This window comes from Nomascus leucogenys, chromosome 18 (genome assembly GCF_006542625.1).
Source record: "Nomascus leucogenys isolate Asia chromosome 18, Asia_NLE_v1, whole genome shotgun sequence".
NCBI lineage: Eukaryota > Metazoa > Chordata > Mammalia > Primates > Hylobatidae > Nomascus > Nomascus leucogenys.
Genome location: NC_044398.1, coordinates 10,203,215 through 10,230,802, shown reverse-complemented (window position 1 = coordinate 10,230,802; position 27,588 = coordinate 10,203,215). Strand labels below are relative to the sequence as shown.

General features: G+C 39.5%; 1 protein-coding gene across 1 annotated transcript in view; it reads left to right on the top strand.

Moving 5' to 3' along the window:
* ANK3 (ankyrin 3) overlaps window positions 1-27,588 on the top strand; it is a 366,342-nt gene that overhangs the window by 193,440 nt on the left and 145,314 nt on the right. The window contains 8 exon segments of the mRNA XM_030797694.1: window positions 222-419; window positions 2,139-2,237; window positions 2,521-2,619; window positions 11,885-12,082; window positions 17,371-17,469; window positions 25,601-25,699; window positions 25,789-25,887; window positions 26,385-26,480. Coding sequence (XP_030653554.1) covers window positions 222-419; window positions 2,139-2,237; window positions 2,521-2,619; window positions 11,885-12,082; window positions 17,371-17,469; window positions 25,601-25,699; window positions 25,789-25,887; window positions 26,385-26,480 — 987 coding nt within the window.

The window sequence follows — 27,588 nt, the reverse complement described above, 5'->3', positions numbered from 1 at the left end:
TTCTTATTAATGAGTCACTCTCCAAAGGTATTTAATTAGCTTAGAGCTACCATCTCCTCATTTCTGAACATTGAAGAAAAAGACAAATGAGATTTTTTTAGCATTGACTCAAAAAGTTGATTGTACCCCTTACATCAAGCAGCTAATATTCCCTGAATTTTTCATAAAGGCACTATTGTTTCCTCAGCTCATCAGCCTTACGTTTCTACCTTGCTGTTTAGGATGACCAAACCCCACTCCACATTTCAGCCCGACTGGGAAAAGCAGACATAGTACAACAGCTATTGCAGCAAGGGGCATCTCCAAATGCAGCCACAACTTCTGGGTATACACCACTTCACCTTTCCGCCCGAGAGGGGCATGAGGATGTGGCCGCGTTCCTTTTGGATCATGGAGCATCTTTATCTATAACAACAAAGGTATGAAAGCAAATCTCAGAATCCTGCTCTGTCCCCCCAAATACATCTTCCTTACATTTCCCAGCATAGTAACAGGTCCAGAAGCTGCACAACAGCATCTATTCTTGTGATCCCACGGTAGTCATTAATATGGCCAGCAAAGCTCTGTGGTGGGAGAGGGTAACTGGTAGTATTTTGTGGTGGGGGGGTTGCCTTAAGTTTCTTAGTACATTATCTTCCAATGAAACCTTACTGATATCCAGAGTCAGATTTCTTGTAAATTATTTGATGGCCTTAAATGGTAGTTTAAAAACAGAGCTACAGATTAGCAAAATGCTCAGGTGAAGCACACAAACCACGTTATCACAGCACAGTTGGCAGATGCTTTTATAATACTTGCAAAACTGGCAGTGAATTTTTCTTGGGGTTGTTTTTGTTCGTTCTCATTCTTTTTTGTGTCATTATTGTCTTGTCTGATTTATGGTTTGATTTATCTTTATCTCAACTCTGATGCCTTAGAGTAATACCCTAACATAAACAGTTGTTCTGCATGTGCAGAATGCAAAATTTGGAGCTCAAATTTTTTTTGTGATACTACATAAGCCTTGCAAGTGTGATAGCAAGATGAATTGGCTTGTGGCGCATCTTCCGAAGCTAGTAACTGGTACTGCACTCTTTTATTTGGATGCAGATAAGAAAGACTAATGTGTAATCAATATAGAAGACAATTACAAATAGAAAACTATCAGGATAAATAATGACTATCTCAAATTTCATTTCTTGTGATTCTTTGGGCTCTTCAGTAGAGTTGAGATGCAAGTTCAGGAAGCTCATTTGATGTGAAACAGAATAATGGGTGATAGGGTCTTGAGTATTCAGGCATTTCACCATACCAGCTGCACATTCCTTTTAGTTTGCTGTAGTCTCATGAGGTCGAATGTGCTGATGACCCCCTAATCCCTGACTCATGATTGGGACCCCCACAACTGTGTGCTGATTGGCTGGTTGATACACAGATTCTTGCAGGAGCTGGAAGTCTGAGGGAGCCAGCCACTCAGCTATTAATATTCCAAGTGTTGCATATTTGTCCATGTGTCATTATTCAGTTCACCTACAGAATAGGCGTCGTCATTCTAAAACCATGTCATTATTCCGTTCACCTCTGGTGGCAAAGGTGAGAGAATTTCTGACTCCTCCTCCTGAAGGCTAGAGGACACATAAGGATTGTGTATACATGGAGAAACAGGGAAAGAAGAAGAGAAAGTGTCCGGTCTGGTGATGTGAGATTGTGAGAGGTTCAGACTTGCCCTGGATTTTCCCAAGCCCTCCAAACTGAGTCTGGGACCCTGTAAAGTATTCTTCCCACAGTATGAAACTCTTAAAACAGCCCTAGAATGAGCCTCAGATCCAGCTCTCCAACTTCATCCTGGTGAGATACCTGAAGACTTCCAGAACCAATAGCATGTCATGGCTCAGTCAGCAAAAGAGAGAAAGATTAGGTATCCTCGTATGTTATGCTCACACCCTCTCGATAAGAAGGCTCTTGAACTCTTATCTATGAGTCTTGGACTTTAAATGCAGACCTCGCTGCTCATCATCAATAGAATAATTAATCAGTTCTGGAAAGCAGTGCCCTTATGTCATACCTTTTTGTTTGTTTGTTGTTTGGTCTGGGTTTTGTGTGTGTTTTCCTTATGTCATTTCTATTGTTCATTATTTTTATGTTTCTTTTTTTTTCAGAAAGGATTTACTCCTCTTCACGTGGCAGCAAAATATGGAAAGCTTGAAGTCGCCAATCTCCTGCTACAGAAAAGTGCATCTCCAGATGCTGCTGGGAAGGTAAGAGGTCACCAGCCCCCCTGAAGCAGGCCACTTCCACGATTACAAAACACACCCTTGCTAATACTCACTAATAGCCACTCGAATTATAACTAAATATTTAAGTCCCACTAGGATGAAGAACACTTGGGAAATAAAAGGTAAATGCTGGGGCCCAAGTACTGTGGAAAGCGGAATGTAAATATGCCCTATGTCGTATCCAATCTAATTTCATTTCCTCAATCCAGGCCTCTGGTATTAAGACACCTTTGACACTGGTTGTTATTTCTGCACGTGTTTTCAGAGCGGGCTAACCCCACTGCATGTAGCTGCACATTACGATAATCAGAAAGTGGCCCTTCTGCTTTTGGACCAAGGAGCCTCACCTCACGCAGCCGCAAAGGTACCTATAATTCCACAGCCTAAGGAGACTGATGGGTAAGGTCTGTCAGTCTCTATCTGCACATCTATTCTGCTTCACCAGGAGCACCCTCCTAGTTTAGGCACCACTAAAAAAATCACAGAAATAGAAGCACCTTGGGACATCTGTGCCTTCAGTGATTTAGTCTGCTAATATGGTAGATGCCCAGGAAATATTTACTTGTCAGTTGATAGTCTTTGGCAATCCAGGACCTCCTGGAGGAAGGAGAGCTGGAACACTGTTTAGCCAGATGAAAAACATAAGCACAGCCTGAGGGAGTAAGGAAGTTCTGATTTGTCAGAATTATGAAATATGTGTTACATTTTTCTGGCCATCTAGTTGCCTTCGAGTTGTTTATCTGCATTTAGTAAAATAGGTTGAGAGGTTTTACATGTGTGTTTTTATTATTGCTAAGGATGATCTTTATTGTTAGGGCCTTTTTGATCAGTAGACAACTTAGATTTCTGAGAAAAGAGAAACTGAGTGGTTATATAGCTATATTATTATTTTAGTAATCTAACTTGAGGGACAAATCATAAAGAAGAACTTCCTTAAAGACAGGTTAATAGAGTGCTGTTGGTTTAATAAGCTTCCTATTGTTGAGCAGGTGGCTATGATCAGAGAACACTGAAATGATGCAAACCACCATTTCAGTGTTGTTCAGTTATTTCGCTAAACACTATTGGTTGGAGGACCCTTGAGTATCCCTTATGCTCCTTATGCTTTTTTTTGTTTTTTGTTTTTTTTTGGAGACAGAGACTCGCTCTGTCTCCCAGGCTGGAGTGCAGTGGCGTGATCTCGGCTCTCTGCAAGCTCCGCCTCCCGGGTTCACGCCATTCTCCTGCCTCAGCCTCCCGAGTAGCTGGGACTACAAGCACCCGCCACCACACCTGGCGAATTTTTTGTATTTTTGATAGAGACCGGGTTTCACCACAGCCAGGATGGTCTCAATCTCTTGACCTTGTGATCCACCCACCCCGGCCTCCCAAAGTGCTGGGATTATACGCGTGACACACGGCACCTGGCCTCCCTTATGCTTTTTACATCTTTGATTTACTAATCCATGTTGGGGCAGCTGCAGTGCTCTCCTCTAAACCTAATGTTTAGATCACTTTATTGTATATACAGATGAATGAACTGGGGTTGTTCTAGATTACTTTAGATACCCTAAGAGATCAAGTTTTAGGTACTGTCTCCATTTAGAGAGTGTGTTATCTTCGACAGATATTTCTTCCTGGAAACTTTCAATCATTTTCTGCCCCATCCTCTCCAGAATTATACCCAGTGAAATCTAAAATTCAAAATCAAACTCCCAAACTTGCTTTTAATCTAAATGTAGCTTTCCCCTCCATAATTTCTGACCCTGACAAACATTCTTTCTATTACAAAACCACAACGTGACTTGATAAAACTTTAACTTAAAAAAAGATACAGCAGCATTATTCATGATAGCCAAAAGGTAGAAACAACGCAAATATTCATCGATGGATGAATGCATATACTCACTGTGCATATACACACAAGGGAATATTATTTAGTCTTTAAAAGGAAGGAAATTCTGACATCTACTACTATAATACATGGAGGAATCTTGAAGACATTGTGCTAAGTAAGCCAGTCACAAAAGGACAAATTATGATTCTACTTATATGAAGTATATAGAGTAGTCAAATTTATAGAGACAGACAGAGGATGGTGGATGTCAAGGGTAGAGAGAGAAGGGAAGGGGGGGTTAATGTTTAATGGATAGAGTCTCAATTAGGAAGACTAAAAGGTTCTGGAGATGGATAATAGTGATGGTTGGAGAACAATGTGAATACACAGTAGTTAATACTACTGACCTGTACACTGGAAAATGCTTTAAATGGGAAATTTTGTTATGTGTATTTTAGCATAATTTTAAGGAGAAAAATTTGTAAGGAATTTAATGGTTGTACATTTTATTTCATTTCATTTTTACCTCTGTGCTTGTGGGCTACTTTTCTTTTTCTTTTTCTTTCTTTTTTTTTTTTTTTTTTTTTTGAGACGGAGTCTCACTCTGTCACCCAGGCTGGAGTGCAGTGGCACGATCTTGGCTCACTGCAACCTCTGCCTCCTGGGTTCAAGCGATTCTCCTGCCTCAGCATCCCAAGTAGCTGGGATTACAGGCGTGTGCCACCAGGCCCAGCTAATTTTTGTATTTTTAGTAGAGAGGGGGTTTCACCGTGTTGGCCAGGATAGTCTCGAACTCGCGACCTCAAGTGATCCTCCCACCTTTGCCTCCCAAAGTGCTGGGATTACAGGGGTGAGCCACCTTGCCCAGCCCCTTTTCTTATTTATACATACTTTTCTTATGTATAAATAACCTGGAGTCCTTCATAGATAACAAGTAAATAATTAGTAAGTGAACTATTTTTTCCTTGGATGAGAATAATAATTTTGGCACAAAAAGCAGTGTAAAATTGACCAAAGTCATAAAGCAATAAGTGCAGCAAATGACTCCAATCTCTCTTTCTACTGACAAATAATTTTTTTTTTTTTTTTTGTCACCCAGGGTGGAGTGCAGTGGCACAATCTCGGCTCACTGCAACCTCCACCTCCCAGGTTGCAGCGATTCTCCTGCCTCAGCCTCCCAAATAGATGAGACTACAGGCATGTACCACCATACCCAGCTAATTTTTGTATTTTTAGTAGAGATGGGGTTTCTCCATGTTGGCCAGCTGGTCTTGAACGCCTGACCTCAGGTGATCCGCCCTCCTTGGCCTCCCAAAATGCTGGGATTACAGGCATGAGCTACTGTGCTAGGCCCACAAATAACTCTTAAACAGGGCAATAGTTGGTATATTCCTAGTTGATTTCTCCTTTATATTTGTCAAACAAGACTTAGTATTCATAGTTCCCTATCTGCAAAACATCCTTTACAAATATTTGAAAAGAAAAGCAGTCCTTTAAATAATTCTTTATAACATTCCATTAGCCTTAGGCATATTTTTATAGTCAATTAAACACAGGCTTTTCTAATGGGACATTGGTTCTCATTTCCATACACAATTGCCTCCATAAGAGCCTGGGTAATGCCATCTCTGGCACATGTCCAACAATCCCTGTCTTCAGGGCAGTGGTACTGGTCAGGAACTTTTTCTAGACTTTAATCTTAAGCAAAGCCAGTCATATAATTTTAGGTATTGGCTTTATCTGCTAGAAAAAAAAAAAAAGTCCTAGCTACTATGGTTTAAATTGATGAGCCTCCATTTTCTCATGGCACGAACAGTTAGGAGGTAGACAGGGCAGTTGTTGATGTTGATATAGGGTGTCGAGGGAAGTTCCCTGTGACTTTTTAAAAAACCAGTTTGGGGGTACAAATGCAGTTGTGTTATATGGATATGTCGCCTAGTGCTGAAGACAGGGCTTTTAGTGTAACCACCACCCAAAATGTGTACATTGTACCCATTAGAGAATTCCTTGTCCCTCACCCCACTCCTACCCTCCCACCTTTCCAAGTCTCCAATGTCTATTATTCCGCTCTCTAGGTCCATGTGCACACATTTAGCTCTCGCATTCAGGCAAGAACATGCGGTATTTGACTTTCTGAGTTATTTTACTTAAGATAATGGCCTCCAGTTTCATCTGTGTTGCTGCAAAATACATAATTTTATTTTTTTTCATAGCTGAGTAGTATTCCATGGGGTGTGTGTGTGTATTTATGTGTGTGTGTATATATGTATACACCCACATAAATTATATATATTATAATTATATATAATATATATATTTCCAGCTTTATATTTGTCAAACAAGACTTTATAACTGAGTAATAGTCCACTCAGCTATAAACATATAGTATATACATATATATACACACATACACACACGGTATGCAATATCTGCATACCATGGAATACTACTATATGTATGTATATATATCTGTATACACACACACATGCACCATGGGATACTACTCAGCTATAAAAATGAATAAAATAGGTCGGGTGCAGTGGCTCACGCCTGTAATCCCACCACTTTGGAAGACTGAAGTGGGTGGATCACGAGGTCAGGAGATGGAGACCATCCTGGCCAACATGGTGAAACCCCTTCTCTACTAAAAATACAAAAATTACCTGGGCGTGGTGGCACATGCCTATAATCCCAGCTACTCAGGAGGCTGAGGCAGGAGAGTCACTGGAACCTGGGAGGCAGAGGTTGCAGTGAGCCAAGATCGCACCACTGCACTCCAGCCTGGGTGACAGAGTGAGACTCGGTCTCAAAAAAATAAATAAATAAATGAAAAAGAATAAAATGTATATATCCCACATATTCACATATTCTTTAATCATCCATTGGTGGACACGAAGGTTGATTACAGGACTTTGCTATTGTGAATGGTGCTGCAATAAACATACGAGTGCAAGTATCTTTTTTGATATAATGATTTATTTCCTTTGGGAAATATCTAACCAGCAGTATCTAACCAGTCGTAGGATTGCTGGATCAAAGGTAGTTCTATTTTTAGTTCTTTGAGATATCTCCTTACAATTGTCCTTAAAGGTTGTATTAATTTACATTCCTACTAACAGCGTATAAGCATTTCCTTTTCTCTGCATCCTCGCCAGCATCTATTGTTTTTGACTTCTCATAGTAGTCATTCTGATTGGTGTGAGATGGTATCTAATTGTGGTTTTGATTTGCATTTCTCTGATGATTAGTGATGATGATCATTTTTTCATATGCTTCTTGGCCATTTGTGGGTCTTCTTTCACAAAATGTCTGTTCGTGTCCTTTGCCTTCTTTTTAATGAGGATTTTTTCTTGTTGAGTTGAGTTCCTTGTAAATCCTGGGTATTAGTTCTTTGTCAGATGCATAGTTGTGAATATTTTCTCCCATTCTATATGGTATCTGTTCACTCTGTTGATTGTCTCTTTTGCTATGCAGAAGCTTTTTAGTTAAGATTCATTTGTCTGTTTTTTGACTTGCTGCATTTGATTTTGAGGTCTCAGTCGTGAATTTTTTTCCTAGTTCAATGTCCAAAAGAGTTTTTCTTGTGGTTTCTTCTAGAGTTTATATAATTTCAGATATTACATTTAAGTCTTTATCTTGAGTTAATTTTTGTATATGGTGAGAGTTATGGGTCCAGTTTCATTCTCCTTCATCTGGCTATCAAATTTTCCTAGCACCATTTATTGAATAGGACGTCCTTTTCTCTGTGTTTATTTTTGTTAACTTTGTCAAAGATTAGTTGGCTGGAGGAATGTGGCTTTTTTTGTGAGTTTTCTGTTCTGTTCCACTGATCTATGCATATATTTCTATACCAGTGCCATGCTGTTTTGGTTACTATAGCCTTGTAGTATAATTTGAAGTTAGGTAATATGATGCCTCCAGCTTTGTTCTTTTTGCTTAGGATTGCTTTAGCTATTTGGGCTCCTTTTTGGTTCCCTGTGAATTTTAGGACTGCTTTTTCTAATTCTGTGAAAATGAGGTTGATATTTTAACAGGAATTGCAGTGAATCTTTGGCTTTTCCCTCCAAAGACTGTTGATTGGGTTGCCAAATTTACTTTCAAGCCACAGGCAGCAAGAAAGTCAGCACAACAAGGCCTTCCCAGAAGTTCCACCAAACCACATCTCCTTATACCCCACTGGCCACTTCTATGTGCAAAAAAAAGTTGGGAAATAGTGCTAAGCACACTACCAGAGAAGTTTGTCTGTTTTGTTTTGCTTTTATTTTTTGTGTTTTGGTTTGGGGGTTTGTTTGTTTGTTTTCACTAAGAAAGAAAGGAGAATAAATACAGAGTAGGCAATCTGCCTTCTTTACTCCAGGGAAGCTCAGGCATTCCTGAATTCTGGCAGTGGTGAGAGATAAGGTGCAGAGCTTCAACAGGGCATGATTCCTATGTGAATGTGACAGCAGCAACCTCAGTGTTAACTCATCATCAAATCACATCCTTTGTCCTTTTTCTTAGAGCATGTGATGCCTTCTTCTTACCCTTTCTTCTCCTTTCTTCTCTTTTTTAAAATTGCCAATGTATCGTCTTACTCATACATGTCCTAGAAATGTGAAGAGGTTTCAGGAAATTGAGGTAGTGAAAAGTAGATGCGCTGCTCTAATCTATTTTAGTCCCGTCTATTTCCTGTGGCAGGACGTTATGCTGGCAAGAGGATTGGCTTGGGTTCAGGCATAACCTGGATACTAATTGTAGAAGAGATAGTGAGCCTTAAGTATTATTTATCAGGTTTCTCTTCCATAACATGTGCAACATATCTATTGATATGGATCGGTATATTTGTGAAAGTTCTTGAAAAAAATTAAAATATGATTTAAATGCCATATATCACTTTTGATAATTTCGAATTGCATTTGCTTTTATTTTAATTTTGAAATGCTAAAGCACATGTGGCAAGCACTTTGTCCTCTACATCAAGAGGGAAAAAAACCTGTTAGGTCAGAATTATTCTACAGTTGAATCACTCCCTGTTTAATTTTTCTTTTGATAGATGCATCTGCCTTTCTTTGCATGGCAAGTGAGAATCATTTCACTTTTCACAAAGTAGAAACAACTTAGAAAATTTAGAAAATTCCATTATAATCCTCAAGATAAATGTGCTTATTATTTGAAGATATTTCTTAAGTCTTTCTGAGATTAACTTTTCATACTAAAATAATACCTGAGTCACTTTTCCCTTGCTTTGTACTTTCCTTTGTATGTCAGGTAAGGAGCTCAAGATAAATCCTTGAGCAATAATAGTACTTTGCCTGTAATTGGCATATATTACAGAGCTGAGTCTATCTCTGTCTGTCTCTCTCTCTGTCTCTGTCTCTCCCTGTATCTGTCTCTCCGTCTCTCTCAGAGTTTTAAAGACAGGCTCTCTCCATGTTGCCCAGGGTGGTCTCGAGCTCCTGAGCTCAAGTGATCCTCCTGGCTCAGCCTCTAAAGTAGCTGAGACTACAGGCATGCACCGCCATGCCTGACTGCCACAGCTTTCTTGATTGAAAAAATTTTTTAGGACATAGGATTCTTTTTGGTGGCATTAGAAGTAAATAAGATTTTCATGTGTGAGCTGCCTTACCTTGTTAGGGGGTTGAGAAGTGATTAACCTGAATATTATGTCAATAGCAAAAGCAAAAAGAGAGAAGATGCATGATAAGAAGCTCAATTCTGAGTTTATCTTGCCTTTACCACTCGAAGTAGTTAGGTTAGTGTTAGACACATTGACTAATTATTTCTCCTATTTTAGTGCTGCTTTGTGAATTTTCTCTTTTATGCTGGTCACTCATTGTAGCATTGGGCTCAGACCAAATCTCTGCATTTGGCTTTGAGGGCATCGGTCTCTGAAGGGTGTGTCCCAGCAGAGGGCCAAATGCTTCTCAGGGCAGCTGGGGTTTTCAGATGGCAATAGGTCAAAATTAAAAATAGGGATATAAAATCTTCTTTTACCCTGGCTCATCCAGTTTGGCAGAGGCTAGTTTCAGAAGAGTCTAGAAGTGACATTTCCACTTTCATGGGTTGATATAAGGGTTTGACAAGTGAGGAATGCTACTGGACTTGGACATGCCAGTGACTTAAATGTGAGAGTCATTGCAGCAGGATGGCTGAGTACTGGGTGCAGCAGCCCCTCAACACCCTCTGTGTTGTTTCTGATCCTTCCACATGGCTCAAAAGGATTGTGACTGATCCATTGTCAAGATTTGGATCATACTTCCAAATATAAATTCTTAGATTCTATTTTCTTTTTCTAAATCTTCCTATCCATGGAAAAAAAAATCATTCTAATTTGTCATTAGCGTATTTTACATACTCAGGTTTATGTCCATATCAAAATGTAATCTTTCACTTCTTGTAAGTGACTGTGAACCAAGGCAACATTCCCCAAAACTCTTTATTGGGGCAGGAGAGAGACCCTGATGGCTCCTGAGGCACAGCTGACTAACAGTTTATCAAGGGAATCTTGATTGTCTCTCTCTGGATATCAGGGGTCAGCCAAGAGAAGGATGCCAGAATGTGCTGAAAGCTCTAGTACTCTTGATTCAAAACCTGAGGATTCCTTTCTTCATGTAATTAATACATGGCAGTTATTGTGAGGCACTGGAGAGATACAAAGACAAATATAACACAATATGTGCCCTTAAGAAATGTATATTTAGTAGGAGGGGACAGATAAATAAACAAAAGAGTGCCACTAAATATCCCCAGGACTTTGATAAGAGTCAGTCAGGGTTGGGGGTAGGGGTTGAGGCTTGAGGGATGGGAAGAAATAAAAAACCTCCTGGAGGGTGTGACCCTTGAGCTGAATTTTCAGCTGACAGATGCTGGCTCCTGGGCATGTTGGGGAAAAGCATTCTTGTAGAGTAAGGCAAGACAGAGAAACATGAGACTATATTCTGTTTGGGGGACGTGCAGGATGATAGACCAGCATGAAGACAGGTTTTGTAAAAGAGGAAATCAAGGACCAAATGAGGAGAGATGATAGTGTCTTAACTTCCATGAACATTAAAAATTTCAACTTGTAAGCAATAGATGGCCATTAAAGGTATTTTTTTAAATAAAAGAATGAATCGCTCTGAACATGCCCTAGTGATAAATCATTGTTTGTTGCTTCTTCCTCCTGTCCTCAATTTAAATAATGCAAGTAATTATCGAGCATGTTGTAACATAATTTCCTGTAAAAGGGAAATTTATATTCCTTTTGGAAAACCAAGAATACTCTGACTCTTTTTGATTAAAATGTCCGTATTAAACCGAGCGCAGTGGCTCACGCCTGTAATCCCAACACTTTGGGAGGCGGAGGCGGGTGAATCATGAGGTCAGGAGATTGAGACCATCCTGGCTAACACGGTGAAACCCCATCTCTACTAAAAATACAAAAAATTAGCCAGGCGTGGTGGCAGGCGCCTGTAGTCCCAGCTACTTGGGAGGCTGAGGCAGGAGGATGTCGTGAACCCGGGAGGTGGAGCTTGCAGTGAGCCGAGATCCAGCCACTGCACTCCAGCCTGGGCGAAGAGTGAGACTCCGTCTCAAAAAATAAAATAAAATAAAATAAAATAAAATAAAATAAATAAAATGTCCATGTTAAATTATGTTTTCCCTACTTAGGAATGCAGGATACATGAGGGCACTATATTCATGTACCATTTGGTTTACCAGTATTTGCTTACTTAATCATGATTTCTTAAGCAATCATAGAAAACCACTAGAAAGAGACATAACTATTTGAAAATACACTGTGCACATTTTTATCTTGTTCCTGGGCATGTGACCAAGTGATTTGTGTTGACAGAACGGTTATACGCCACTGCACATCGCTGCCAAAAAGAACCAGATGGACATAGCGACAACTCTGCTGGAATATGGTGCTGATGCCAACGCAGTTACCCGGCAAGGAATTGCTTCCGTCCATCTCGCAGCTCAGGAAGGGCACGTGGACATGGTGTCGCTGCTCCTCAGTAGAAATGCGAATGTGAACCTGAGCAATAAGGTAACCCACTTCTTTCTTGACAAAGCATGCAGCACACCAAAACCTCACCCCTCAGAAAGGTCACTAAGAATTCACAGAAGATCTGGGTCAAATAGGATGTGTAAAGTGTAATATTGCACCAAGTTGTTTATCAAAGTGTTTCTTAACAGAGCAAAAATTTGGAAACAATCTGTTTAAACAATAAGAAAAATGGTCAATAGGCCAGTTGCTCCGGCTCAGGCATTTAATCCTAGCACTTTGGGAAGACAAGGTGGGTAGACTGCTCGAGCCCAGAAGATCGAGGCTGCAGTGAGATGTGATTGCTTCTTTATACTCCAGCCTGGGTGACAGAGTGAGGCCCTGTCTCTTTAAAAAAAAAAAAAAAAAAAAAAAAAGAGAGAGAGAAAGATAATGGTAAACAATTCAGATAATTCAGTCAGACAATGAGTGTGTATGGATGTGGCTCTATATACATATAGCCATAAAAATGAAGTCCAGGAAGTTTTTGTAGTAACATAAAGTTTTGTTATAATGTTAATTCAAAGAGCACCATTGTTACTTCACCATAACACAGCAAATAATATGTTGCAAATTGTAGCCCTTTGCTTTATTCCACAAACATGTTTGGGGTCCTGCTCCTTGCTCATCCATTTTTAAGTTCTAGGTTACAAAGAGAAATGGGAAACATTTCTGCCTTCCTGAGTTCATTTTAATAACAAATTTAGAGTAGCTATTTTATGGAGTAGATAGGAGAAGTTGTTGGCAATTTTGAAGGAACTTGTGAAGACCATTCCCTAAACTCTTCAAACACCCATGCCATCATCTTTGATATGCTCATTATTCATGAAGAAAAGACTAGAGTTTTGTCAAGCAAAGTGAAAGTTCAGCCCACAATTAACCAGAAACTTGTTAATAAAGTTACTGCCTCTCCCTGTATGTATCAAAGAATTTAGGTTGGCTGAATTGCTCATTAAGATTCACCCAAAACACAAGACAGGTGTTTCTAAATCTTCAGATAATAGAAAACCACACAAAAGGGCCCTCAGATTCTGATAACCTCCCCTCTCTGGCATTTAGCTTCTCTTCTGCCTGCTGGGTGTGGGCATAGCTGTGATATTTCTCAGCCCTAGCTCAGATATTGGAGTAGGGTTTCAAAATAGCAATAGTCTTATGTTGACAAATAACAAGTAATTTAAATACTTTTAACACGTGTGCCTGTGTTTTGAAATCACAGAGGGTTTGAATCCTAAGTCGGATTCTTCCTGTGTCATTTAGGCCAGATATATTACCTCTCTGAGCCTCAGTTTTGTCCTTTAGTACGTGGAGATAACAATACTGACTTCTTGAGATGCTTTGAGGATACACTGAGAAAACATTCAACACTTTTAAGTAAGAAAAAATCATTTTTTTAATTTTGGAATTTTTACAATTTTGGAAAAAGCTTACTCCATAACAATCTGAATTCTCAAGGTTATTGTTTAACAAATTCTGTAGACCAAAAGACGTATACAGGAGACCAAGGATATCTTTTTTTAGTTTTAGTATTGTGAAAATCTTTTATGGTCATTACAGAGCAAACACATTTTTTTAATTTTTTTTTCTTGTTAAACCTTCCTTTTAGGAGTGCATGTCTCAGCATTAATAGGAATCAAAAAGCAATTTCATAATAGTCATTATTGTTAAGATTTGTTTGATCTTTTGAATTTTCTATAGTTTTAGAGACCAGTTTAGAGACCAGAATTGTAATGGCTTGCCTCAAAACTCAACTTGTCTTTATGACAAAGAGGACCTTGTGTTTCCCAAATTGAAGCACATGCCGAAGTGTATTTTTCTCTTGTGAGTCCATAATATTGTATTTCATCATTTCTTCCAGAAACAATGTAGTACTTTCACAATTGGTTTAAATTGAATATTTCCAGTAGGTTTGATACCAAACTGCAGTGTGACTGTCTTTGTTTCTTCAAAATCCTGCAGCCAACTGGTACAATATATACCCAGCCTTGAATTCACCTTAGACTCATAGAGCGATTTTAGGCTAAAAATATTTAGGGCAAAATTTTTGTCAGTGCTTGCTTTAGTAGAGTGGAAATTAACAAAAGGAATTCTGAAAACTCAAAGACATATAGTAAACCAGGGAAACCTGGAAATTTCTGGCCACCTTCCTGAATAAATGATACCCAAGCAGAGATATTCCTAAAGGGATTCTAAAAGATCAACTGGCTTTCCATTAGCATGTTGAACTTAAGGAACTTCCGAGAACTTCTAATACTTTTAATTTCTAACTTCTGTTTAGAAACTATCTAATAAGAAGGCATTTGTAAATCCTTGCATCCTTTCTCCATTGTCGTTTTCAGTATAAAGCACTAAATATGCCCTGATATGAAAACAGAAAAGCAGCAAAACTTTTTATTATTCAATAAGGAACTGTCTCTCAGTTTTTGTCAGTTTTTCCTGAGCTACCAGTGTTTTAAGCATCAATTACTCACTGTTCCCTCCTCCCTTCTCCTGCCTACCTTTCCCTCTTCTCATATAACACTACATTTTATTTCCTTGCTAAAAAATAACTATTAAAAAAGATTTAGCTTTCATAATTTATGTTGAACTAAACACTTATTCTTGTTACTTTCTTTTTTCTTACTAGTAACCAGCACTTTCCCAGTACTTTTAAGGAAAAATGATCATGAACCCCAAGTTATTGTTGAGGTGCTAGTGTTTGATTTGATTCAGTTTTGCTTTTGATGTTCCTATTTTCCCGTATAGGTTTTGCAGACCCCAATGCTTATATCTTTTATACAACTGAAAGAATATTAAACAGAGCTGTTGCTATTTTAATTTGATGTCTTCTCTGTTTCAAATAAATGCTTTTTTTTTTTTTTTTTTTTTGAGACAGAATTTCATTCTTGTTGCCCAGGCTGGAGTACAATAATGCAATCTTGGCTCACTGCAACCTCCACCTCCAGGGCACAAGCGATTCTCCTGCCTCAGCCTCCCGAGTAGCTGGGATTACAGGCATGCACCACCACTCCCGGCTAATTTTGTATTTTTAGTAGAGACAGGGTTTCTCCATGTTGGTCAGGCTGGTCTCAAACTCCCAACCTCAGGGCATCTATCTGCCTTGGCCTCCCAAAGTGCTGGGATTACAGGCGTGAGCCACTGTGCCCGGCCCTGAGTGCTATTTTTAAAATGAACATTGATCGAAATGCCATAAAAGGTCAACAGGTAACTTCTGAACTCAAACAGGGCTGTGGTTACTTTCATATTGTTTTTTAAAATCTTTTAAATTATAACCACGAATATAAAAATAAAATGTTATTTATATAATTTATACTGTTCTACCTAAGAAAAATGTTTGATTTTTTTTCTCTGATTTAATCAATGAATGGGTGGATTAAATGCTAGATGCTAGACACTGGTTATATAAAAATTAAAGGTACAATACTTGTCTCAACAAGCTCACAGTGGTTTGAGGAAGACAAGCAAGAAAACAGAGTTTAAATGCAGGATTATGATATTTTTAATAGAAGTGAGCACATAGTAGGTTTGCACATAAATGTAATAACTTGGCCCTTTATTGAAACAAGAAGAGAGAAAGGCCAGGGAAGCCTGAAGTGACTCCATCAGTGAGTGGGTAAGCCAGGTGAGCAGCAGGCACCTAGACATGGGAGCATGAGAGGACAACATGTGCCCACAACACATTTCTCAGTCTTTGCTGAGAGCTACTCAGTAAAGTACCCTCAGTGTCAAAAGTTTCAGACTTAGAGTAGGTGACCATGACACTCACAAAATGTTGTGGCTGACAATATTATTTCCTCTGAAGTAAAACATGGAACATGGTTCTGTGATGAGGTCAGTGTTTGGGTGGTGCCAATTTTGGCTCTGGTTTATTTTTCTTGAATTTCAAGTGAATGCGTCAGTCCTCCTTTTCACATTTCCCCCTTTATTCAGTTCAAGTGAGCTTCCTCCAAAATTCTATAAACATTATTAAAAAGTCCCAACTTGACTCTCTCTGCGTTCCATAATTGTTCTGATGGAATAGCAACCCCTGAATAAATAATGTTTCAGATCTAGAAGACTCTGTGCTCTTCCTGAAGCTGCCTTTGATTACCTCCTTTCCTCTGACAAATAGAACAGGCTGATATTTTCATTGCACAGATGCTAGAGGGGGAGAAAAGACTTCCAGGATTAAGATATTAACTCCTGTGCTCATAATGGATGAAAGCAAAAAATCTGAACGCGCTAACATCAACTCACTTTCTCTTAAATATTATAAAAAATGCTTTACAATTTAAAGAGGTTTTTTAAAACCAGAGTATAGTCTTAGTAGTTTTTTTTCTCGGTCATGAGAGCAACCATGTGTTCTGCAAATTCTGTAACAGGGTTAGTTTCAAATACTGTATCAGTCTTGTTAAACCCACACATCATCTAAATGACCTGGAAATTGTCATGATCTTGCATTCACATTACATTTCACAGGCGACCTTTCCTACCCGGAGTGACATACAGAAAATATTCATTAGACCTTGGGAATTAATATGGAGAAAATATTATCAGCATATGTCAGTGTTCACTTTGTAAACAGATATCATTTAAATAATTTTTGGTAAAGCTAGTGGCATTGATGATATATTAAAACTCTTGCATAATTTTGTGAAAAAAAGAGTAATTTTTGGAGATGAACAGTGAAGTGTATGGGGACAAACGTTATAATGTCTAGATTTGTTTTAATATTGCCACAAATGAATGAGAAGGAAAAGAGGGATAGATGAAACAAATATAGGAAAACTCTGATAATTGCTAAGTCTGTGATGAGTATACAAGGCTCAGTCCATTTCTTACACTTTTGAGTATGCCTACAATTTTTCATGCAGCCTACAGATAGTAATGTTGCCACAGTGCTAAGACAGTATAACACATAATTTCTTTTTTTGAGACAGGTTTCATTCACCTCTGTCACCAAGGCTGGAGCACAATGGCACTATCTCAATTCACTGCAACCTCCACCTACCACGCTCAAGCAATTCTCCTGCCTTAGCCTCCCAAGTAGCTGGGCCTACAGGTGCATGCTACTGCACGTGGCTAATTTTTGTAGAGATGGGGCCTCACCATGTTGGCCAGGCTGGTCTCAAACTCATGGGCTCATGTGATCCACCTGCCTCGGCCTCCCAAGCATATAAATTTATTCCATAGGTTTTTTCTGACATAGAAATTCTTGCCTTACCATCTTAGAATTCACAAATGGTTTCTCAAACATGGCTGTGTGTGTGACATTCCTTCCTGTAAGATGACTGTGCCCTTTGAATGTTTTGCAGAGTGGCCTGACCCCACTCCATTTGGCTGCTCAAGAAGATCGAGTGAATGTGGCAGAAGTCCTCGTAAACCAAGGGGCTCATGTGGATGCCCAGACAAAGGTATGCGGCCCTCCCTTTCCACACGGAAAAGAATGTGTCCATTTGGTGACTGCAGTAAGGAAGAAACTATAATTGTATCAGGAGAACAAACCCTTTAATCATCTCTTTTCTACGTAGTATTTCAAATATTTATTTACGCAAGGGACAGTAAAGTCTCCGGTTGCCATATTCCAGGGACTTTTGTCTTTAACGGCCTGGGTACTTGATCCTAGCTGCATAGTAATTTCCCCCTATATTACCACTGTTGAGCCTCCTTACAACAGACGTATCCTTCAGGGGCAGAGTGTGAAAGCTTGTACCTTTCTTAGTTTTTGTGATGGATTTTTTAAATGCAGACAAATAGACAAATAGAAAAACTTGTAATTTGTGACCTCTACATTTGTTCAGCATGATTTATGAAACAGGATAAATTAAGGCTTATTTAAATATTACTCACTTGCTAAATTCCTAATGGTCTGTACAGTCATGCGAGTGTCCTCCCTCTCTCAAATGAAAAAGCTCTCATTTCAAAAAGAAAAATAAATTGCTGATTAATCTTATATAATGCCACAATTCAAACACACACACAAAAAAAGGACTTCTCATGTCATCATCAAAGATATAGCTTCACATTAATCACATTTCTCTGAAAATTTTCTTTATATGCTTAATTTTGTTATTTCTTCGTATCAGATTTGTGTCATCTACTCTAACATATGTTTTGTTTGTTTGTTTGTTTTGTTTTGTTTTGAGACAGAGTCTCACTCTGTTACCAGGCTGGAGTGCAGTGGCTTGATCTCGGCTCACTGCAACCTCCACCTCCCATGTTCAAGCGATTCTCCTGCCTCAGCCTCCTGAGTAGCTGGGACTACAGGCATGTGCCACCATGCCCAACTAATTTTTGTATTTTTAGTAGAGACGGGGTTTCACCATGTTAGCCAGGATGGTCTTGATCTCTTCACCTTGTGATCCGCACGCCTCGGCCTCCCAAAGTGCTGGGATTACAGGCGTGAGCCACTGCGCCCGGCCACATATGCTTTCTTTCTATATGCCATGTTTGACATGAAAAAGAATGACTACTAAATATTGCGAATAAAATTTTTATATGTAATATAGGTAGGTTCTGAGGTATATGGGCATATTGAAGTAACTAGTAATACAGAAATATTACCCCAAATTAGCCAGATAAAAGGGTATTGACACCAAAATCAGACTGAATTTAGCTTATTTTCTTATGCTGCTTGAATACTTTCATCAGGAAATAATTCTTGACTTTGGAAATTTGCAATTTTATGGTAAATTTCTTCATTCCATACTGCTTTATTCACACACACACACAGAGAGAGAGAGAGACAGACTTAAACACTTTCTTAAGTTCTCTCTCCTTTTTACAGATATAAAACTCTAGAAGGCAGGGTCTGGGTCAAGTTTCTCAACATTTTTCTGCCCCAGCATATCCAAGGCATGCCCTAAAATTCAGCCAGGGAGTATGGTGAGGATTCTCAAGGCCAGGTGGGGGAGGAGAGAAACAAGTACTGTGCTGCCTCCATCTGTTTTCCATTTGCACACACACCCCCTTGATGTATGAGTCTCAGGACTCCACCACAGTTTCCTTCTAATCCAGCCCAACTCAGGTCCCAGTTGGTAGGCTTTTTTTTTTTTTTTTTCTCCAAGAGGGAGTCTCACTCTGTCACTCAAGCTGGAATGTAATGGCTTGCTGCAACCTCCACCTCCCAGATTCAAGCAATCCCACCTCAGCCTCCTGAGTAGCTGGGACTATAGGCACATGCCACCACACCCAGCTAATTTTTGTATTTTTAGCAGAGGCAGGGTATCGCCATGTTGGCCAGGCTGATCTCAAGCTCCTGACCTCAGGTGATCCATCTGCCTTGGCCTCCCAAAATGCTGGGATTACAGGCATGAGCCACCGTGCCCGGCCACATAGTCATTTTTGTACTCCGTATAATATCTTGCGGCATGTAACCTTTCCTGCCCTTTACGAACGGAGCTGAGCGTCTCACTTCAGAAAGCATCTCTCTGTCCTTTAAAAGTTATTTTCCTTTCCTTTCTCTTCTCTGCAAAGGTCACAGCCACCAAAAGGAAGTGAAGCCATGATTGTCCCATAACTAGAGCACAGCAGAAGTGCAGATAGCTGGGTTGCTTGCATTTGCTGCTTAATTTTGTGAATAAGGAGTTTGTTGTATCCCAGGAGTGTTCACATTCTCACTGGTAAAGAAGACATCCCCAAGCAGCCCACAGGTGGGATGCATACCATTCAAATCATTAGCTTACATGAAAAAATAATTAATAATAATAAAAATATCAAGACCTCTGCTCCCTGATGAGGAAAAGACTAGAAAATCCTGGTAACAGCCTTTGCAGTCCTCTCCCCTTGCACCCCTCCAGTTTGCTGACCCTTTATACCCACCCCCTTTTTGCATTTGAAGTTCACCAAATGAGTTTAAGCTAAATTGTGCCACAGGGTATAATAATCAGTGTTGCTTGACAGAGATGAAGCCACTGCTTTTGCTTTTTAGAAGGATGATGTCCGGAAGCATTTTATTTAGACCACCCCTGAAAGGCGTTGATTCTTAGAGGACACTAATTAGGTATCAGGAGTTACACTGGATTTCTTTAAATGTGTGTAAAAGCATAAAAAGCTTTGAGAACTTATGTGATACTTACTCATTTCACATTTATTTATAGATTTCCTACTGGTCACCAAATTCTTACCTGGGAGATACATTCCTTGCCCTCATAGAATTCATAGTTTAGAGAGCAAAACACATAGTATTATAATAACAAAGTCATCATCATAATAAAATAAAGCAATGTATTACCCATTTTCTCTATGCTGGGTACTATTCTAAGTGCTTTTTATTTATTATTTTGTTTAATTCTTACAACTACCCTGGGAGGCTGGTAAAATTAGCATCCTCCTCTTACAGATGAGGAAACTGAGGCACAGAAAAAGTAATTACTTGCGTAAGGTCCCAAAGCTAATTATTGCAAAGCCTGATTTTAACCATAGGTCTAGATCTAGAAATATATATAATTTTAGAGTATTAGGTAATAACTAAGATTTTTGACAAAGGTGGGTAGGATAGAGGAAGCTATACCTTGTTCAATATCATGGGAACATGTGAAGAAAAACGGGGATTATGTCTTAAGATATTGCTAGAAAATTAAGAAGACCTCAGAGGGCCTTTATGTACCAGGCTAAGCTGTCCAGCTTTTTATCCTGTTTGCACTGAGAAGCCACTGAAGGTTTTAAACACAGACGTGATAAAATCAGCAATCTGGTTTACAAAGATCCTGGGAAACAATGCCAAGAATAAGTTGATTTTAAACCTTCGAGCAGGGGCAGTTAGGCTATTGTGAAATCCAAATGAAGAATAAAGAAGGCCTGAACTAAGTGGCAGATGAGACACTGAGAACAGGAGAGAAATTAGAGAAATAATTAAAAGACATACAAACAGCTAAGATTTGAAGACTTTTGGAAGGCCGAGGCAGGAGGATCACGAGGTCAGGAGATCGAGACCATCCTGGCTAACACGGTGAAACCCCGTCTCTACTAAAACAATACAAAGAAGTTAGCTGGGCGTGGTGGCGGGTGCCTGTAGTCCCAGCTACTCGGGAGGTTGAGGCAGGAGAATGGTGTCAACCCAGGAGGCGGAGCTTGCAGTGAGCTGAGATTGCACCACTGCACTCCAGTCTGGGCGACAGAGTGAGACTCCATCTCAAAAAAAAAAAAAAAAAAAAAAAAAAAAAAGATTTGAAGACCATGTGTGTTTGGGGACTAAGGAGAAGCAAGAAATTCAAGATGAAACTAAGGATCTGACCTGTGCAACTGGGTGATCACAAGTACCATTCAATGAGACAGGGAATAAAGGAGACAAAGCCAGCTGGGGAAAGAGGACTATGAGTTTCATATTGGTGTATTGAATTGTAGATTACCGGGGGCCAATCAAGTAGGAAAACCCAAGAAATGACTCACATATTGATCTGGACACAGAAAGGATGGCTGGACTAGAGATGCAGATTTCGGAATCATCACAATAAAGGTATTAGCTGACACTGTGAAAGTAGATGTCATCCTCAAGGAAAAGTGTGGCACACACCAAAGACAAAACCCTCGGGATCTGCTCCATTTTACAGTGGATGGAGGAGGCAAAGGAGGGCTGTCCAAATGTAGAGGAGAAATCAGGAAAGAATATGATAGGACTGTCAAATTATGAAAAACTATCAAGGTGTTTCAGATAAGAGAAGCTCAAAGTCCATGCATGCCATGCATGGCTGGGCACTTGGGATATTAAAAAGCAGTTTAACTAGAGTAGTGGAGATGGTGAAATGTAGGGAGAATGGGCTGGAACAGTGAATGAAGATTTTTTTTTTCAAGAAGCTTAGTTTTGAAAGGATAGAAACCTAGAGGAAAGGAGAAATATTTGAAAGGAGTACTTTTTGTTTCTAAGATGGAAACATAAAAATATGTCTATAAGCTGAGATGAGCATGCCAGAGGAAAGAAAAATGGTTAGCAAAATTTGTTTTTTTTAAGGGGGGGATGGAGTTTCACTCCTGTCGCCCAGGCTGGAGTGTAATTGTGTGATCTTGGCTCACCGCAACCTCTGCCTCCTGGTTTCAAGCGATTCTCCTGCCTCAGCCTCCCAAGTAGCTGGGATTACAGGCACCCACCGCCATGCCTGGCTAATGTTTTGTATTTTTAGTAGAGACGGGGTTTTGCCATATTGGCCAGGCTGATCTTGAACTCCTGACTTCAGGTGATCCGCCAGCCTTGGCCTCCCAAAGTGCTGGGATTACAGATGTGAGCCACTGTGCCTGGCCTGGTTAGCAAAATTGTAAGGGGTATCAGAAGTGGGATAGGCTGAGCCAGAGTTAGAAATGATGATTTCTTTTTCTTTTTCTTTTCTATTTTTTTTTTTTTTGTTTTTTTTTTTTTTTTTTTTTTTTTTTTTTTTTTTTTTTTTTGTAGACAGAGTCTCACTCTGTTGCCCAGGCTGGAGTACACAGGCATGATCATGGCTCACTGCAGCATCAACTTCCCAGGATCAAGTGATCCCCCAAACCTCAGCCTCCTGAGTAGCTGGGACTACAGACACATGCCACCAGGTCCAGCTAATTTTTTTTTTTTTTTTTTTTTTTTTTTTGTATTTTTAGCAGAGACAGAGACCAGGCTGGTCTTGAACTCCTGGCCTCAAGTGATCTGCCCGCCTCAGCCTCCCAAAGTGCTGGGAATACAGGCATGAGCCACCACACCCGGCCTGATCTTTTCCTGTTTTCAATCATTAATTTACCAAAGATTTAAAATATTTATTGAGCACTGATGATATGCCAGGCACTGTTTTCGGCATGAGGTAATAATAGCTAACCCTATCTGTCAGACACTGTTGAAATAATTGTTAACATAGTTAATCCTTATGACAACACAGTGACTTTGGTACTGCTACTAAAGTCCGTTTTATAATGCATAAGCCAATGTACAGAGAGGTTCAATAACTTATCCAAATTCACACAGACAGTAAGTAGCAGAGCTGGGTCCCAAACCCAAGCAGTCTGCCTCTGAGGCCCAGGCTCTTGGCTGCTGAGTCCCTCCTTCCCTAGTTCTCATCAGTCAGAAGTGCAGCCTGATCAGTGAATGGATGTAAACATCTACTACTTGGTAATCAAGAGAGGAAAAAAGGAAGGAAAGTTGTTAAAGACTCGGATGTATTTTGCAGGGTTTTGCTGAGCTCTATCCAGTGTTGCCCAAAGGAAGGAAGGAAAAACCTAATCAGCTTGTAATGATGTTATCAGTGAGGCAGCTACGACAAAGAGGCAGAGGCTGCTCCGTTCCCTGGGCTAGGGCTCTTTATTTGTTTGCTTGTTTATTTAGCTACTCAAGAAAAAAAATAGTGAGTCTTTGAAAAATTTGTTACTGCTGATTGGAAAGAATTGCTCACGTCCCACCTCTCTGAGCGTATTTATGCGAGGTGCTATTTTGTATGGGAATGCTGTTAACCCCAATGAATGGAGGAGCCCACATCTGATTTCTCTGAATGCAAGTTTAATCTTCTTGGCCATGCCCACGTATTTTCGAAAAAACACTTTAGTGTTTGTGGAACAGCAGGAAGACCAGTGTCCTGGAGCACAGCGACCAAGAGTGAGAATGGTGGGAAGATTAAAAGATGTATGGATGGGGGATGAGGAGGATAGGGGAGACTAGAATTAGAGAGCTCCTAATACTGTATTATAATGACTTAGGGGTTTAGTAAGAATGAGATGGGAAGCTATGAGGATGAATAGAACCTGTGCATTAAAATATTTAGGCCAGGCATGGTGGTTCACACTTGTAATCCCAGCACTTTAGGAGGCCAAGGCAGGAAGATCACTTGGGCCCAGGAATTTGAGACCAGCCTAGGCAACATAGTGAGACCTCATCCCTACAAAAAATAGAAAAATCAGCCAGGTGTGGTGGTGCATACCTGTAGTCACAGCTACTTGAGATAGATTGAGCCCAGGAGGGGAGGCTGCAGTGAGCCATGATCCCATCACTGCACTCCAGCCTGGTGACAGAGCAAGACCCTGTTTCAAATAAATAAATAAACAACCCTGTCTCAACTATATACATCTAATCAACACATCCATCTCAACAACTATTATAAATGGTTGTATTATAACTTAGGCAAATTGACTAAAATATCAAAGAATTTTTTAATATTTAGATTTTTAAAAAATATTGGGTCCACATGGTTTTGACTTGTAAGGGAAGTTCTTTGAACTTGGAAATAATGTTACTTCGATCAGTTAAACCAATTGTACTGCGCATTGATTGGACACATTATTTTCAAGCTTCCCTTATTAAGCAGTATTCTGATCATGGGTGCAGTATCTGAGTTTCTCTGTACTGAAAAGGAGAACCCAGCAAAGCAGGCAAATAGATTCTGGTCACCAAAAAGGAATACCCTCCATCGTGTATTAAGTAGCGTTAGAGGTTGTAAGTCAGTTTCCTCTATGTGGTTATGGTGAGCTTTCCAGGGACAGTCTGGTCAGTGTGGGTGCACTGGCAGTTTGTTTAGTGAGACAAAGTCTACCAAGAGTCACCCCGCTAGGGCAGCACATCCCTGGTAAGGTATCTTCACCTTCTACAGTCAACTGTAGTTTGAGCATCTCTTTTTCAAATTCAAATGTATTCATTTGCTGGGGCCACCATGAAGACACTAGTGCCATCATATAAGATACAGACCCTTGAAAACATGGATCACCCACCCCCATTCCTGTTTAGAAATATTGTGATAAAAGGTCAGTGTTCTCCCTCTCAGAGATCTGGTACTGCCTGTGTCATTATGAACAGGGGCTCTGAAATTGCAGGGTAGTATGTTATAATGAACACAGCCATCTAGAGAAGGATCCGGAATATCCTTATTTTAAAGAAAATATCTAGATTGTATACACATACATGCACACACGTATACACACACAGAGAACTTATAGCCCCTCAGGGGTCAGTGGATACTAATTTGAGAAACAAACCATTTCTTGTCTAAATCAGTGAATCAGTGGTTTTCAAACTCTGGGACTCTAGGCAGGAAGGCGAAAGACTAACTCGATATACTTTGTTCAAGTTCATACTTCTCAGACCACCTGAGCTCACACCAGCCTCCCTCTTCCTTTTAGTGTTTCTGTGCTTCTTCCTATCTCTATCAGGCATTCTGATCATCACCTCCTGCCACGTGTTATTATTTAGCCACTTCATTTTTGCCTAGATTTAAAGCTTTCAGAAAGTATTCAATAAATAAGTCAAGTCTCCATAAAGTGCTCTTCTGACCCTGAACAAGAAGCCGCTGAATCAGTCTGTCTATTCTGTCAGTTGCGCCATCTTTCCTTTGTATCTTGAAAAGTTCTAAGAACAAGATGACCTGATAAAAAATAAAGCACTTTGGGGAGCTAACAGTCTTATAGGCAGTGGTATTTTAAGTTATACCTAAGTATTATGCTGAGAATTATCAAGGGCAATTTTTTTAATATAGAGAAGAAAAAAACCTGCTTTTTCCAGTTCAAAAAGAAAGGCTAAATAATGATTTTGCTTCTGTTTAGGATAGCTGTTAGTAAAAGTATAATTATGATGCTTCTTTTTTAAAAAAATAATAATTACAGATGGGATACACACCACTGCATGTGGGCTGCCACTATGGAAATATCAAGATTGTTAATTTCCTGCTCCAGCATTCTGCAAAAGTTAATGCCAAAACAAAGGTAAGCTCCTTCCTTTTTTGTTTCTGCCAGAATCATTTATTTTTGTTTCAAAGGAATTAAGAATCATCTCTCCCATCTTCCTTCTACAGAATGGGTATACGCCATTACATCAAGCAGCACAGCAGGGGCATACGCACATAATAAATGTCTTACTTCAGAACAATGCCTCCCCCAATGAACTCACTGTGGTAAGCACTCAGGGCAAGCTTAGGGGAAGAGGGAGGAGATAGATGGGCCTGGACTCTGGTGTCTTCTTACATTTTTCATTGTACTTTCATGAAGAGGCATAAACAGAGCATTCAGTAGAATGAGGAAAGAAGGACAATAACCATATTGTTCTGAGCTGTTCAGAGACAGAGAGATGATTAGTGTTTTATATGTGAAAACTACCTATTGCCTTGTCATCTAGTAGGAAGTACACATGTAAGAAAAAAAAATTGTGTTGGTTTCATGGACTGCTTACTTAGAATGTTAAAAAGCCTCTCGGATTGCATATGCCCAGACTTTGCTGTATGAGTACAAACAGGTTAGGTGGGTTTTGTGCAAGGTATGTCTCTAATGAAACACTTTTTTGTGTATGACAGTGGGATGGGTCTGATGAGACACTCACCTTACATTTTGTATCAGCAAAAAAAAATGTGGAATAAGGCTTGCTAATTCCTTATTCACATTTTCCTTTTGCCAGAATGGGAATACTGCCCTTGGCATTGCCCGGCGCCTCGGCTACATCTCAGTAGTGGATACCCTGAAGATAGTAACCGAAGAGACCATGACCACAACTGTAAGTAAGGAATGCAGAGCCTTGTTACCCGAGGAGCCAGCTTTCAGCCGGTTTTCTTGGGCTTTTCTGAGATGAATATTTTTTCCCATTCATAAACTAAGCACCATGTTTTAAAATACAGTCACCTCATTGTTGGTAGTCAGGATAGCAAAACTCTTATTGCTAATATGAATAAAAATTTAAAACACTAAGAATACCTATTTAAAAGATGCATCTGTAGCTATAGAGTTTTTACTTCCATATACAGCTAAATGTATTTATTTATTAGTTTGCTTTGATATAACAAGTTTTTAATGAAATGATAGTGAAGGCCGAAATTTTTTAACATCCTTCCTTGGCAGCGTAAAGAAATTGAAAACTCTAAGTTGATTCCTTAAAAATGTTTTAATGCACAAGTGGTACATGGATACATTATCATTCCTGTAAAAAAAGTTTACATTGTTGTAAAAAAATCCAGAAGGGTTCAGAACTGGTTTTGCCTGCTACTGTCACTCATCTTCTGTCCTACTGGAGTTTTCCTAAGAAACACAATAGGCTGTTTTGTTAAAATTTAAAGTGGATATTTACCAGGAGGCTCTATTGCATCAACTACATTTTTACAAGCTGTAGCCTCTAGGATACGTCATTTCTTTCCAACTCCATCTGGTACCTTTGAACAGCATCAAGATTTGGTAACTTTGGAATTAAGAGCAAATATTACATGATATCAGAGGCTTATTTGAGTTATTCCTAACTCCACGACTCAACACATAGACCTGAGGCTGACTCTTAACAAAGTAAATATAGGACTCTGGAACATTTTGAATTATCAGCTTTGTCCCCTTTTCTCTTCGACCACGTTCCAACATGAAGGAGAAAATGGTTAGCATCTGCAAATTAGTTTGTATACCCAGTGCTTTTTGTGAAAAACATGGGTTGAAGCTCTCTGTAGCTACCTGCAGTTTGAGTTATCTGGCAGTGTTACTCAATGTATAATTCTTAGTCTTTAGAAATTAAAAAACAAGCCTGCTGATTACGGGAGAAAAATTTTGTAATTTGCAAAAGAGAAAACAATTGTCTTAATGGAATAGAACAATGATTGTCAACCAGCACCCATTCCAAACTTCAA